The 16,756-nt window shown below is 40.0% G+C and overlaps 1 protein-coding gene across 1 annotated transcript in view; it reads right to left on the bottom strand.

The window, feature by feature from the left end:
- Window positions 1-16,756, bottom strand: part of asap2a (ArfGAP with SH3 domain, ankyrin repeat and PH domain 2a) — a 131,702-nt gene that overhangs the window by 68,523 nt on the left and 46,423 nt on the right. Inside the window, exons 4-7 of the mRNA XM_048597109.1 lie at window positions 9,522-9,571; window positions 5,716-5,845; window positions 3,451-3,536; window positions 3,180-3,255 (exon numbers count right to left, since the gene is read on the bottom strand). Of these exons, the coding sequence (XP_048453066.1) occupies window positions 3,180-3,255; window positions 3,451-3,536; window positions 5,716-5,845; window positions 9,522-9,571 (342 nt within the window). The remainder of the gene's footprint in view (window positions 1-3,179; window positions 3,256-3,450; window positions 3,537-5,715; window positions 5,846-9,521; window positions 9,572-16,756) is intronic.

Below are 16,756 nucleotides of genomic sequence, written 5' to 3'. Positions count from 1 at the left end.
GGATGAACACAGCAGGCCAAGCAGCATCAGAGGAGCAGGAAAACTGACGGTTCGGGCCTAGACGCTTCTTCAGAAATTCAGAAACCCATTTCTGAAGGAGGGTCTAGGCCCAAAATGTCAGCTTTCCTGCTCCTCTGACGCTGCTTGGCCTGTTGTGTTCATCCAGCTGTACACCTTGTTATCTCAGATTCTCCAGCATCAGCAGTTCCTATCTCTGAAGATGCACCCTACCCTGCTTACAAACTCTCCTCTTCCCACGAGCCCCAAATTTCAACCAGACTGCCAGTCTTTCTTTTCAATTCCCTGACCTCTCAGTGTCTCTTTACTCCCCCTACAGAGTCTCTCCACTACCATTCCGTGCTCAGGATCATGCATTGTTACTCACTTTCCAGATGCTCCTCCAATTCTGGGCTGCTTCTCTCACGTGTGACGATTGATGAGATGCAGTTGAGTTGATCAGCAAGTGCTGGAGAGAAACACCTCCTGAGTGGAGAAGCAGCTCCTTGTGTATTCTAACATTTTCATGCAAGAGGGCAATTTTTCTCTCATTGTTTCACTTGTGATTGAGTTTGCCCAGTCTTATTAGTGGATTGAGGGTGATTCCAGCCGCCACCTCCACATATTTGGAATTCTCAGCTTTTGATACAGTTGACCACATCATCCTACTCCAATACCTTCCAACTATTATCTAGCTGAGTACTTCCAATCTTAGCTATTTTATTGCAGTTGGAGAGTCACCTACAATGATTTCCCAATCCACACTTGCATCATCACTTCTGATGTCCCCTCCAGGCCTATCCTCAAGTTCTGACCTCTCCCTCCTCTACATATTTCTCCTCTATGACATTATCCAAAAAGCACAGCTCCAGTTTCTCCATACACTAACAACACCCATTTCCACCCTATGTCTCTAGACCCCTCCATTGCCCCATAGACATATCCACATCAATTACTTGACTCCAATTCAGTGTCCATTACAAATTGGGTTTCCCACGCACTGAGTCCACCCCTCTCCCTGACTGCCATGAGGCTAAACCAGGCTGATGACCACAACATTGCTGTTATTTCTGACACATTATGAGCTTCAAACCACATAATTGGACTATCACTAAGGCTGCCTATCACATGGTCTTTGTTCCACTTTTGTTACCTCAAGTCTTGATCAGTCCAAACAATCTCTCGCCAGCCTTTCTGGAACTTGGAAGTTATCTAAATGTTATTGCTAGCACCCTAACTTGCAGCAAGTCTTGTTTGCTTATCAACCCAATCTCATCATTCATATACATTGGCCCCCGGATAGACAACACTTTCATTTTAAAATTCTCATCCCTGATTTCAAATCCATGTCCCTACTTTTTCCCAACTCCAAATTCCTCCAGTGGCACCACACTCCAAGATACCTCGTCTAATTCCAGCCTCTTGAATATCCTCAATCTTAATCACCCCACTATGGGCTGATGCCCTAATATCTCAGGCGGCTCAGTGTCTTATGTCACTTTATAACACTCTTGAAAAACACCTTGAGACCTTGTTAAAGGAACTAAGTAGCAAAAAGTTATTGATTCAGAGGTTAGTAAATACGACAGGTAGCCTCAAGCTCAAACCAGCTGGCCAAAGACAAAAAAAGCAATAAGATCCCATGTAGTCTGAATAGCCATTTCTACCAAAGACACCCACGACTTCAATCGTCTTGACTCATCAATCCAGCACTGACTGTCAGGGAGTGTCTTTTCAGGGCCTGGGTGAACAGGCAGATGCAGAGCCAATCATTCACAATGAACACACCACCAGCTACCATGCAGCATAGACTGCCACATTCAATCACAGCGACTGCAAGCTGACCTAATGGGAGACATGCTACAATGTTAGAGTGCAATGCTGTAAAGTGGCATAATAGATCACTGTCATTATAATCACCTATAACAACATTATCTCCACCCAAGCAAATAAAAAAGTTTTAGTGTTGGACTGCTCTGTAACTCTAAGCTCTTACCAACATAATAGTTTCCTTTCCTTTAATTTTAGATGTCACTTTTCAGTCCCTTGGAAAAGGCTATTGATACGTTGAGAGGTTTTTTGAGGGTACCCAAAGGCTGTGTGCAACTAACCAACTTTCCACTTCTTTAATTATAATGATCACTATACCATTACTCCAAATCCATACTTGAAGATGTGCTCATGAGCTTACTTGAGCGAACTCAGTACAATCAAGATGTTTTCATTTGAATGCTGTTAAAAACTTTTAAGCAGAAACTGCAGATTTGAATGTCACTAGGCTATTTAACCATGGAGGAATAATATGGCCAGATCAGACCCGATGCTGAAATTCACTTGCATGCATTTTATTTACAATAACTATCATAAAGTATTCAAGAGCAGATATTTCTCTATCCTCTGGTCTGCTGCAACAAAGTGAATTACAGGACCAAACTGTTCCCTTGACAAGGTCAGCAGACTCATCAGAAATCAAAAATCAAATGAGACCTACAAGCCACCACAACAACGAAGATCTTAGATTTATACAGCACCTTTACTGTCCCAGGAGCATCAACCATGATGTTGAATTTCATCAGGAGAAAATATGTTAGATAACCAAAAATGTGTTTTCAAATCCCAACACGGCCTCACCCATCTATAGTTTTGTAATGTCCAGCCTAACAAACCTCCAAAATATCTGCACCCCTTCAATTCTAGTTTCTTGTTCTTTACCAATTTTAATCACTCCAACATTTTTGGTTGTGCCTACAGTTATATAGGTCCCAAGCTCTGGAATATTTATTCACATCTCTACCTTGCTTTTCTCCCTTAAGACACTACCCATAATCTACTTTTACGAGGTTGATCAAAGTAGGTACGGAAATATTGAAGGTTCAGGCTATGTTGGGATTTGAAAACAAGGATGAGAATTTTGAAAGCATGGCATTGCTTGACCAGGAGTCATTGCTCATCAGTGAACACAGGGAAGATAAGGTTATAGGACCATTGGCGAGTTAAAATACAGGCAACAGAGTTTTGGATGAGCAAGCTCACATTGGGTAGAAATGAGAGAGACCAGCCAACAATGTATTGCAGCAGTTAAGTCTGGAACCAAAGGCATGCGTGAACAAGTGTAATTTGCGACAATTTTAATACTTCCTCAATAGACAAATAAAGTTTCAGACAGTCATAATTCCACTTACAGCATGCAAATCTGTAGCCAGTTTTTCCATGGAAGGTTTTAAATTTTCTACAGCTTTCAAGCCATCCTGAAAGAAACTGTTACTAAACAGTTAAACTGAAATGTATCATAAATATTAACAATAAACTAATCAGCATAATAACCAATAAACTGAGCAAACAATGAGGCAGATTTTAGAAGTAAATACTGCATAAATTCTTTTAACAGAATTCAACATATAATCAAAACGGTTGTGATTTTTTGATAATAAGGAATAAAGCACAAAAACTTACTTGCATTGCGCATGGAAATATTTAATCAGGTTCTGGAGTAAATCAACACCTTTCTTAATCTTGATCTCATTGACTTTAAGCAAATACTGTAGAGAAAAAAATATTTTTAAACTGAACAGTTCAACATAAAATGAAAAAAAAAGGAAGATGTACAACTGCTGGTTCTAGTGCAACTTGTAAATAAACCTGCACAATTAAATGATCATTAATATTTAATAACTATACATCAGATAATTGTATGTTGGTTAATAAATTTGCTAAGAAAGTTGCATACAACATCCTGCATACAACTTTAAGAGTGTGGCTTTACTGATGTATGTAAAAATGAGTTGTGATAACTGCATGACTGAAAATCCTTAGACCCATTCCACCAGAAATATAAAAGTGTGCGCGCCCTTAATTTTCACTTCTGATCCTTATGGGTCAAATTCCTGGGATTCCCATGTCAACAACACTGTGGGAGTGCCTGATGGACTGCAGAAGTATAAGAAAATGGCTCAACACCAATTTCTCAAGGCAATTAAGGAAATGCAGTAAATATTGGCCTTGCAGCAACACAAAAGAAATATCTGGAATCTGGGCAAGATCTCAATTTATAGTTATTTAATCAACCTGTTCACACGTTATGACATACACCTCTGAGCAGGTGGGATGTAAATCCCGACAGTCACACTACCTCTGCAACTCTATACCATCATGGACGTCTCTCCAGCAACCATTATGAATGGAGGAATATGTGTGTAGTCATAAGTATTTCCAGGGAAATTACTATTTTCCAGTAAGGTCACCAATTGTAAGTGAACTGAGTTACTACATGGGATCCACACCAGCAGCCAGTGGATTCCGCTGTGTAGTTGCGCCAACCTGTATATCTGTGATTAGAGGGTAAGAGCTCAAGAAAATGACAGGAATTCCAAACTGAGCCTCCTGTGGGAATCAGCAACTGACAGGAATCTAGATGAACGTTTATATTCCAAAAGTACTGAGAGCATAGAGCAAACAGAAAAAAAATGAAAGCAAAGAAAAAAAAAAACTTGTAAGAGCCTCCTTAGGCCACCACTGTGACTGTGTGTGTTTCCAGCAGATGAACAAACTTGCAGCCTTCCGAACAGCCTGCATTCTAAGAATTAGCAACAGCAGGTGGTGGGAGAAAGTGAGTGGTTGCTGAAAGACATCCCTTTGCCCTTGCTTCTGGCCCCTTTCCCTGCTGCCTGCACCCTAAAGTTGTCACAGATGCCCACAAAGACATATACATATACACTTCTGAGAATGTACCTCCTGTGCCCACTGCTCCTTGACTTCCAAGCTGCTATGCCTTGAGAAGCCATAACCTCTGAGGAGGTGTTGCAGTTTACACAAGCTGCCAGGCTGATGGCTAGCAGCTTCAGGCAGACAGGACACTATGTTCCTTAGAACTGATCTCACTGGAAAGCTCGCCAGGTATCATTTATTGTCAGATAGGCAGAATACCTGGTGGACTTTTCTATTCACAGTGATGGGACATCCCACCTGTCACCATACTTGGATCAAGAAGTGGAAGCTTCCACCTAAAGCCACCTGTTGCAATTTAGGAAAAGCGGCAGTTAATTTCTACGCAAAATTCCACAATGCAACCAAAAAACTGAGTTCAGTGATGTTAGTGCAGTATAGATATTGGTCAGAACACCTGCTTCTCTTCAAAGTAGGGATCTTTTAAGTTCACTTAACAAGGCTGAGTAGGCTCTGATTTAATGTCCTATCTAAACAATGGCACCTCCAACAGTGTAGTACTCCTGGGATTTGTCTCCAGGGAGGTTCCAGAACCCACAGGAAAAAGCATAATCGCTAAATCATGGCTGACAGCTCATTTAACCCAAATTGCAATACTCCTACATGTAAATGATACTGCATACATTCACCTAATCTGCTCAAGCAAGGAAGCTATGGAATTGTGATGTATACGTTTCTATTTGAGGTGAAACTTTTATAAGCTATTGTGGACAATTTGTACATAACTGCAATTTATGATTAGGCTGCATAAAATCAATTCAAATATCAATTGAGGCATGCAAATAGATGCTACATACAAATAAGCCTAAATTAATCCACAAGACTATAATATAATATTTTTAAAAATTTGCAGCTAATCATCCTAAATAGAATCTACTGACAGGTAATGACAGAAAAAAACAACCAGTCCCATAAGGTACTGCTATGGTTAACCAAATAATTTCCTAATTACAATAATCTGCACAAAAAAGTCACAATTAGCCGGAATTGATTTACCTCACACATTTGTAATTGAAAAAATCGCCGCTCTTTCTCCATCTCTTCAGCAATTTCTGCTCCACTTATTTCCGTACGGATCATACCATGTTGCTTGGCATGTTCTTTTTTCTCCTTCTCAATTTTTGTACTGCAAACAAAATTACAGTATTACAGTTGTGCTAAAAGTTACATGAATTTTCCCATTTTAATATTCAAATCTCACCAATATCACATTATTTTGTGTAATAAATCTTGAGACTGGTTCAAAGGCAGATGTATTAAATAACCTTGAGATTCTGCTTCAAATGTCTTTTGCTTCTCAACCTCCAAATCCTTACGTTTTTTCATAGTTTTCATACAAAATACATTTGAAAGTACAGTTACACACATCGACTGCAATTCCCTTGTCCTTTGCTTTCTGAAAGAAATCTGTGATGGCAGGTTTGTCAGGCACGTCTTCCTTTCTTAAGTGCCAGCTGCCACTAATGATTTTCTGTGGATCTAGACATGATGTCAGACATCCATCTAATTGGAACAGACCTCTAACTTATTATTTCTAGAGACTAAGCTATTATTTCTTGATATTTTTTCCAAGATGGTCAGTCATATCCATTGAGATCGCAACACTTTGATCTCCTCCAACTTGTTTTTCAAAATACTTTCCTTTTAGTCTACATCTCAAAATTAACAAATTAAAAGATTCAGTTCCTGTTCAGTTTCTTCCCTTGATCTTCAGAATATTGAAGCAAAAAAATTTCAGGAGAATCAAAGGGTTGAATTTTATGCTGGGGCAGTGCTCGCTCTCCCCCAGTGCCAGCTTTCCCTGCAGTCATATCTTGGCTGTCAGGCCATTAATTGGCTTGAGGCAAGCATTGGGCTGTTAACAGAGAGGAAGTCCCACCACAGAGCTGCAGTCCAATAAGTGGCTGGCAGCTCTCTCATTCCAGCAGTGCCACTGGAAGCAATGGCACTGCCTCAACTACAGGCACTCCACTGAACAAGAGGAGCCATGGAGGCCAAGGTAAAGCAAGCCTGGTTTTTCGCAGAGGGGAGCGTGGGTCAACAAGGGAGAGTGAAAAGGATTTTTTGTGGTGGGGGTGGGGCTCACCTCCAATAGGCAAAGGCAACTTGAAAACAAGTCACATCTTGTCCCAGCAGCTTGTTGCCTGCCCAAGTTGTAACATTAGTACCAGGGACACCTAGGACTGCCTAATTCCAGCAACTGTAGGAAGAAGCATTGAAGTAACTTAAATTGGGCATTCAAGGTCCCCAGTTGACCCAGCAGCTTGCAATAAAGGAAAATAATCACAGGTCAATTTAACACCACCTGCTAATGAAAAATGCAATTTTGATTACCTGCAGGAATATTGTACCTAATAACCTGTCCAATATTATCTCTCAACTAACACCACTGGAACACATTACCTGGTAAGTTATTTACATTGTTAATGATATTATCGGAGGGCATTTTGAGGTCATAAAAGATGCACACAAATGCAAGTTCTTCTTGCTGGACGACCACCTAATAAAATGACTGTAGTATAAAAAAATGAAAATTACAGTCATCCAAGGCTTTCCCAGTTATTAAAAAGAAATAACGTATCAACTGTTTTGGAGGAGTAAAAAGTACTAGTTCTAAACTATATATACTATGTAATGCCACAAACTATATAATGCTACATATCAACAAACCATTTTCATCTTTGAACATCAAGTAAGTAAACTGCATAATGACTTTAGTTACAAAGCCACAAAAACAAACTTTGATGAATGTATTAACAACAAAAAAAATCACAATTTTTATTTCTGTGACAGTAATGCTTCAAATAATCTCCTTGCAAAGTGCATCTAGTAACTATACATAACTCATGTAAACTGGATGTATGAACGCTCATGTTTTGGAACAAAATGCACCTCTGGCCTCTTTTTCTCGTGTTCAATCACGTTGCGTAAACTTGGATGCTCACAAGTATTTCGGTCTTGCCTTGCCTTTCAGCAAAGACAAAGTCAGGAAGGTTGTCATGTTTCTTTTGCAATGAACAGTCAAGGGGCTGGACATGTTGCTATACAGCACCATGCTACACCATTGTCACACTTATAACTATGAATGAGCAGCTTATGCGTAAATACACAATGTGCTTCAAACAAATAGTCAGGTCTCAATGTCTAAGGGGAGTATTCATTAAGCGAGTCAAATGGGTCTATGGACAGTCAGGGGTGCCTACACAGTCAAGAGTACAGTCACATCTCGATCTAAGACCTTGGGAAATGTCACTTGGCCACCCAGGGCAATCAGGTTCAAACAGCAGCTTGGCTCAGCGGTTAGCACTGCTGCTTCACAGCACCAGGGACCCAGATTCGATTCCAGCCTCGGGCCACTGTCTGTGTGGAGTTTGCACATTCTTCCCATGACTGCGTGGGTTTCCTCCAAGTTCTCCGGTTTCCTCCCACAGTCCAACGATGTGCAGGTTAGACAGATTGGCTATGCTAAATTGCCTATAGTGTCTAGGGTGGAAAATGCAGGAATAGGGCAGGGGTGGGTCTGGGTGGGATGCTCTTTGGAGGGCCAGTGTAGACACGATGGGCCAAATAGCCTGCTTCCACCCTGTAGGGATTCTATGAAAAGACTGACGTTTGAATCTGGGAACTGGAAGGATACTGCAGTTTAATTACTGTTCTAAGGACACTATAGACAAACCAGCATCGAGATGTTATATTGAGGGATTGGCAGCTGGCTGGATGTTGAATTGGTCAATCAAGGGAGAACAGATGCTGGCCAAACAACCAGAGAATGTTGAAAATGAGAAACTGAAAGGGTGAACTGGTTTTAATTGGGTTTTTGGGCAGGAAGCAGTGTTGCCTTGTAAGCTGCAGGACTGCGTTTTTGGTTTTGTTCTCTCTAGTCTCCAGTTATCAACTGGCTGAAAGTCCTGAGAAAGAATCCCAGGATAAGAAATAAGGAAAAGTCTCTGGAGGTCAGCAGAAGTCGCTTGCATTGACTGGTGACTTCGGAATTCAAGCATGATTCAATCCTACATGCCTGTAACAGAACCCATCAGACTTCCTGAAGACATGGTATTCACTGAAATGGTAATCAGACTGGCAACTGATGCTTTTTAAGAAAAATTACCTCTCAATTACATCTCTTGATTAGAGTGCGGGTTTGGATGATCAAAGAAGATTGGGCTTACATATTAATTAGATTGCCTTGTAGTTCATCTGTATTTTGCTGAAGTTACATTATTAATAATAAATTGTTAATTTTTGTTAAAGTGATAAACTTGGTATCCAACATTGGTTTGTAAAATCTGGTTACGAATAATTGAGCAGTTTTGAGAGACAAACATTTTAATTTCTGGAGTTGACTTTTAGCTTTTATCTTACACGATAGAATTGATGAACAATTTAAGTTATAAGAAAAAGATAACAAAATTCTGCTTGTGAATATATATTTTCACTACATCAGGACTAAAAATAAATGTTCAATAATTTATTTATTGGTTTCTTTCCTCTCTGTATTTGAGCAACGGCTTTTCACTCTTTGGGTGGTAATCCCTGGGCACTTCAACCTGGATAGACCATTCTGCTCTGAAGTCTTAGAAATGTCACTCAGAACATATCATTAACCATAATTCATACAAAAAACTTACTATATAATGATTGATATACATAGGTCATAGCCATTATCACAAAAATACTGATTTTTAAAAAAGCAATATATTGAATGTTACAATATCCACTGAATACCCATATAAAGAGTGTTAATTTCGAAATAGCCATGCAAATATACTACTTACTACTCCAAAAAAAATTACAAGGCTTACACTTTTGTTTCATAGTCTTTCCAGGCTTTATCAAAAGGCTTCTTAAGATCCTACAGATGAATATAGCACAAAAGTTAGCAACCATTACTCCATAATTCAAAAAGGGACTGAGAAAATAGAGAACTGCCTGACATCAGTAACTGGAAAATGCTGAACATATTATTAAGTTAGTCTTATCAATGTGCTTGGAAAATCATAATATAATCAAGGTAAAACCAACATGATTTCACAAAGGGGAGGTGGTATTCAACAAATTTATTAGTGTTTTTAAGATTAAGCTAGTAGGTTAGATGAAGTCAAAAGCAGTAGATGTACTGTATGTGAATTTCCAAAAGACATTTGATAAGGTGTCACACAAAGAGTTAATATTCAAAACAGGTGATCATGGAATTAAGAATATGATGTATCGAGTAATGGATGGGAAGCAGGGAGTCAAAATAAATGGGATACTTTCAAGTTGACATGCTCCGACTAACGAAGTGCAGAAGGATCAGGGTATAGCAATTTATAATTTATATTGATGACTTCGGACAAAAAGACACAGAGAATAATTGATTGTAGTTTGCTGGATACAAAGCTAGGTGGGAACGCAAGTTATGAAAATAATACAAAGAGACTATAGACAAATTAAGAGAGGACAACAAAGTGGTAGTTGCAGTATATGTTAAGTGAGAGATTACTAACTTTGGTAGTAAGAAGAGAAAGAGAAAAGCAGACTATTTTTACAAGGCATGTAACTTGCCAATCTTTATGTTCAGATGTATGTAGCATACTTACACAAGGAACAAAAAGTTAATATGCAGGTAATGCAAGGCATTAGAAAGGTTAACAGCACATTTGACTTTAATGCAACTGAGCCACAGGATACAAATCCTGAGCAATAAATGCTGGCCAGCCAGCAACACCCACATCCCACAAATGAATAAATAAAAAAAAAGTCTAGCCATAATGTATGGCTTGGGTAAAACCAAATTTGGATTACTCTCTGCAGCTATGGTCTCCATATTTAAGAAAGGTCATACTTGCATTACAGGTAAACATTACAAAGAACATTCACTACGTCAGCTCCCGACTGGAGGCGGCCATTCCACAATCAGAAACTGAGTAAATTGGACCTATACTTCCTGGAGTTTAGAAGAATTGGAAGCTCTCTCATTGAAACATACAAGATTCTGAAGAGGCTGATAGGGTGAACACAGTTTTCCCATCCAGAGTACTACCTCAGAACAATGCCCAAACATTTAGGACAGAGATAAAGAGAAATTTCTGCTCTTAGGGTTGTGTTAATTTGGAATTTTCTACATCATAGGATTGCAGACAGTTCATGAATGAAAAATTTACAAACAAGATAGATTTTTGGTCTTGCAAGAATTCAAAGGATATAGGGAGCCAGCTTGGAACTATATTGCTGTTCCTTTACTATCACTGGATAAAAGCATTGGACGCCATTCCTAATGCTATTGTGGGTGTACCTATACCACATGGACTATTGTGGTTTAAATACATAGCTCACTACTACATTCTGAAAACAGTTAAGGATGTGCTACAAATGGTGATCCTGTCAGTAATGCAGACCTCCCATGCAAGGATAAATTTTCAAAAAAATTCCAATATGAAAATTTAATGTTGCTCTATTTTACTCAGGATTGATAAAGAAAATTAGGGCTATGCACTTTGGTTCTTTTGCCTGTATGCTTATAGTATAACTTATTTCCTGAGTTATTTTTCATTTCTATTGGTAACTGGAAACGAAACCTAAAATATAGACTATTCCAATCTAAAGTTCAATTCTAAATAAAGTCAATGTTGCACTGTAAATTGGTTTAAGCAAATCCACCTCGAGAAAATGTCCCTATTGCATTAAAACACTTGTTGGCATCTGTCATATTGCCATTTTAAATAGTCTACATTTAATTTTTCTCATGCAAATTTATAAACATTTTTATATGTCGCTATGTAAATCAATACATGCAGATAAAATAATCATGAATCACTGATAAGTGACAATAGAAAATGAGTAGCTTCGCTCAACCAAAGGGATCAGAGTATTGAGACATTTTTTAAGAAGCGATGATGACTTGTCTAATTGGTCAAATAAATATGTTTACATTTTTATTCTTCAATTAAAATACATTCAGAACACAAATTGATGATTTTTAATGATCAGATAAATTAAAAATTTAAGATCACACAGGGAAGAAAACCCAGGTATTTTTGCTCATCCATTGTACTCCAATTACTATTAAAGTAATGGCTTCTAATGCTGTTAGCTTCATTTTGTACAGATTACCAGGTCAATTATTAATTTAAATTTGCAATCCAACAATTAGTTCTCACATTCCAATCACTTAATCTGAACTATCAACACCTTTGCTCAACCAGCATTCTACATCTATCACCCCACGCCACCCATCCCCAACCCCCAAACTATAGTATAAATCCTATCCCCTCCACACTTGACTATTCATCAGAGCTGAAGTGATCTAGACTTGAAACGTTAGCTTACTCTCACTCCATGGATGCTGTCTGACCCGCTATGATCTCCAGCATTTGTTGCTTTCCGTAAAGATTCCAGCATCCGCAGTAATTTGCTCCAACCCTGAAAAAGTTTTGCTCTTCCAGGAATTCTGGCTGTCTCCTTCACCTTGTACATCTTCGTTGCTCTCCATTTCACTGCTGGTTTTCGATAAGGTGTTTGCCAAAATTTGCTTCCACAGCCATGTTTCCTTCCACAGTGACTGCCAATGACTCTGACTTACCGCGCATGGATTTCATTTCAAATGTCACCCTTCATGTTTTGAATCCATCCAGGATTACAAGTATCTCCTGGACATACAACATTCTTCAGATTGCAGCTCCCGCCTCATCCTGCGATCTACGATCAACAACCACACGCCGGCATATGTGCACACTCAACTTCACTCTGCAGAACATCAACTCATCCTCTCTCAAAGCTGCACTGTTCCCCAGTTTCATCACCCTTCGCCTCAACAAAAAAACTTTTACTTTCGGACGTCAAGGCACGCAACTCCAGCAACTTATGGACTCCAACATCCGTCCTGCAGATTGTTCCTTAGCATCTGCTCTTTTCCAGTCATCAGACGCTATCACTTTCTGTCCCTGAGGCCACTCCCCACAACCCCAGCCCTTGCTGTGTTTCCACCACGTGTCCCGACCTTCCCCTCTCTGAGGTTGAATGTACTGTCCTTCAGTTTCACACCCTTACATCCCCATCTTAATGAATTTCGGGCTCACCCCAATGTTGAACTGTTTTTTCACCGCCTCCATCTCTGTGCTCACTTCTCCAGGCATGACTCCTTGCCTCATTCCACTGATCCATTCACCTGCCTCCAGTACTCACCATTCATTTGAACCAGTTCCCCTGACTTCTTGCCTGCCCTCAATCTCTTCATTGAAAACTGCCGACGTGACACTGGCCATCTGAATTCCTCTACTCCTCTCACCCACTTTAACCTGTCCTCTTCTGAAATTGCCATACTTCACTCTCTTAGGGCCAACTCTAACTTTGTTATCGAACTGGCTGCCAAAGGCGGTGCTATTGTAGTCTGGTGCACTGAACTCTCGGACACCTCTTCCTACCGCCCCAGACCATGACCCCACATCCGAACATCAAGCCATTACTGCCAGGACTGTCACTGACCTCATTACCTCCAAAGAGCTTTCCCCCACTGCCTCCAACCTTGTCGACTAGATAGCTTGCTTCTAGCTCCTTCCCAAAATCCACAATCTAGACTGCCCTGGTAGGCCCATTGTTTCAGCCCGTTTCTGCCCCACTGAGCTCATTTCCTCCTACCTTGACTCCATCCTCTCTCCACTTGTCCAGACCCTGCCCATCTACATCTGTGATTCCTCTGACGCCCACCATCATATTGGTAATTTACAATTCCCTGGCCCTAACTGTCTCCTGTTCACCATGGATGTCCAATCCCTTTATGCATCCATTCCCCACCAGGATGGTCTGACAGGTATCGGCTTCCTCCTCGACCAGAGGCCTGAACAATCCCCATCCACCATCACTCTCGTCCGTCAGGCTGAACTTCTCTCACTGAACAATTTCTCAGTTAATTCATCTCACTTCTGCCAAGTCAAAGGAGTGGCTATGGGTACGCGCATTGGTCCCAGTTATGCCTGCCTCCTTGTTCCAATCCTACAATGGCTCCCTCCCGCAACTCTTTGGTACATCAACGACTGCTTCAGTGCTGCTTCATGCTCCCGCCAGGATCTTGAAAAATTTGTTCATTTTGCATCCAATTTCCACCCCCCTATAACTTTCACATCGTCCATTTCTGATACTTCCCTTCCTTTCCTTGACCTCTGTCTCTATTTCAGGGAATAAGCTGTCCACTGCCGTCCACTGCCATCCACTACAAAACCACAGACTCCCATAGCTACTTTCACTACAGCTCTTGTCAGCCCATGTCCTACAAGGACTCCATCCCATTCTCCCAGTTCCTTCGCCAACGTCGCATCTTTTTAGATGATGCCACCTTCCAAAATAACGCTGCTTACATGGCTTGCTTCTTCCATGACAGTGGTTTCCCACTCACTGTGGTTGACAGGGACCTCAACTGTATCTGACCTATCACTTTAGGAAATCAAAACCACTCATCCCACAGTGTTTTTCTCCTTGGCAAATTGTATAAACTTCTGATTAAATTGGTTTCTTGTAGACCTAAGTTTCAATTGATACACTTCAGGTACAAGGTCATAAGCATCGAATAATGCCTTTTCAACAGTTTGTCCTTTGTAGACTGTTCTTCTGACAAACTGACATACAGTGATAACTGTACCTGTAAAAACACTTTGTAACATTAAGGATCTTTTGGCCACTTCATCTGTCCAGCTATCTTCTTAAATGAGATGAAAAATATTTCTACTCCATCCTCTTGTAAATTTAGACACTAAGCATAAATTCTTAGTTAAAACAATTACCTCAGTGGAATCAAAACCATCTTCCGAACTACTGCTACTACTGTTGCCAATCTTACAGCTTTTCCTTCGGCCAAACCATGTTGACCAATTACCCTAGCTCTTCAGAACTCAAGGATTTTTGGATTCTACTCCCTTTTCCATTCGTCATTGTTTTTCTTTATTCTCTTCTTCCATTTCAAGTTTTCTTAACTCTATCCTTTCTAGGACTCTTCTTCCCATTCGAGTTTCTTTTTCATTTTACTTTCTTTTGCTGTTTCTTCCAACTTGAGTCTATCCTTTTCTGTTTCTTAGCTAATTCTAGTGGTGACATCCCAATTTCAGGTTTCCCATCTTGTAAATCTCAATGTTGGATAATCATGGTAAGCATCTGCTTTTTCTTCTACCTTCAATTTATCAGCAAAAACTCTGTTTAGCCTTGATACCTTCAAAGCCATTTTGAAAATCTGAGCAATAAACTCCACCACAACAATAGCTGTTTTATATCCAGGACCTCCATTCATCTGTTTCTATACAAATGACACGGATCCATCTGAATTTAAATGGACCCAGACCGTGGATGAGCTTCCCCTTCACATGATCCAAGCTGATGTTACTACTGCACAACTCAGATCTAAAATTGAAATCTGACTTAATAGATCATACTTTTCTTATTTAACATGGTGGCCTTTCACTAAGACATACTCACACAAGGCTGCAGATTTGGTTTTAACAATGCAGAAGTTCATTAGATAGAAGAAATATAAATAAAATAGACCAAACCAAGCCAAATATCAGTTTGAAAATTTCAAAGCACCAAGTAAAACAAAATCCCACCTACACACCAACACCATCACATTATAGTTACTCAAAAGAAAAAGAAACTTCTCTTTCCTATAAAGTTTCCCAGTTTGAATCTGCTTCTCCCTCAGTTACTGTACTGTGAGTGTGAAGCCTTTTCCATGAATCCTTTCAGAATTGAGACCTTAGACTTTCTGAGTTTTAAATAACCAATGCAGAATCCCAGAAATTTCACCAGACACAGCTGGTCTGGAAGTTTCACAAATTAAATTCTTTCACTGAGTTAACTTATTCACTTAGCTGTTCTGAACAATCTCCTTTCTAGGAGAATCTAAACTTGCATTTGACACCAGTCAAGCCTTCTTCAAGCTACCCAAGGGTGGCATGGTGGTTCAGGAGTTAGCACTGCTGCCTCTCAGTGCCAGGGACCCTAGGATCGAATCCAGTCTTGGGTGACTGTCTGTGTGGAATTTGCACACTCTCCCCGTATCTGTGTGGGTTTCCATCAGGTGCTCCAGTTTCCTTCCACAGTCCAAAGATGTGCAGGTTTGGTGGAATGACCATGCTAAGTTGCGCTGTAGTGTACAGGGGTGTGCAGGATAGATGAATGAGCCATAGTAAATGCAGGTTCCCGGGGATAGGGTGCATGGCTGAGACTGTGTGGGATGCTCTACAGAGAGTCAGTTCAGACTCAATGGGCCGACTGGCCTCTTTCAGCACAATAGGGATTCTATGATTCCAAAAGCTTTCCTACCTCTATATCTTAAGCTAAAATCAATCGCTTATTATTCCAAATCCAAAGGCAAGCTAAAGGGTTTCAATGCTTTTCCCTGCTCTCAAATACCTGTAAAATAAATTATCCATTTACATTTCAGGCATCATATAATGATTTAAAATCATGGCTCCAGAAAGATTGACCAGTTAATTTTTAAATCCCCTGCACAGAAACAGACCTACACCTGCCACTATTTTAAAATCCAAACTCTAACACAAATTAGATTAATATGTATAAATAACACACCTTTCATCACAATACGAGATAAGCAAGATATGCAAAGCAACCAAAGACAAAAAGCTGATGTCTAGTGAATGGAACAAATGCACTCAAGAACTGAATAAACATTACCACATAATGTGGCACTGGATTCATTCTCAGATCTGTAGGTTAATCAGAGCTTAAGTATTTTGTGCTTTGAGCCCAGGGGTGCTACTACCCTTCTGGTAAAGCTATTTGCCTGTACATGTGGATAACACTAGTTTTACACAGGATATTTGCTTAACAGATAATACTAAATATGATATGACCTGGAGTAGAAAGACCTAATAGAAAATAATTGCATATATCATCAAGTGCAATGTTCTGTGCCAGTTTGTTTCAGAGAGAGAGAGAGAGAGAGAGAGAGAGAGAGAGAGAGAGAGAGAGAGAGAGAGAGAGAGAGAGAGAGAGGGGCCAAGGGCGAGAGAGAGAGAGGGGGCAAGGGCGAGAGAGAGAGAGAGAGAGAGAG

This window comes from Rhincodon typus, chromosome 5 (assembly GCF_021869965.1).
Source record: "Rhincodon typus isolate 14 chromosome 5, sRhiTyp1.1, whole genome shotgun sequence".
Classification (NCBI taxonomy): domain Eukaryota; kingdom Metazoa; phylum Chordata; class Chondrichthyes; order Orectolobiformes; family Rhincodontidae; genus Rhincodon; species Rhincodon typus.
The sequence above is the reverse complement of the archived record's forward strand: the minus strand, read 5'-3'. Positions and strand labels throughout refer to the sequence as shown.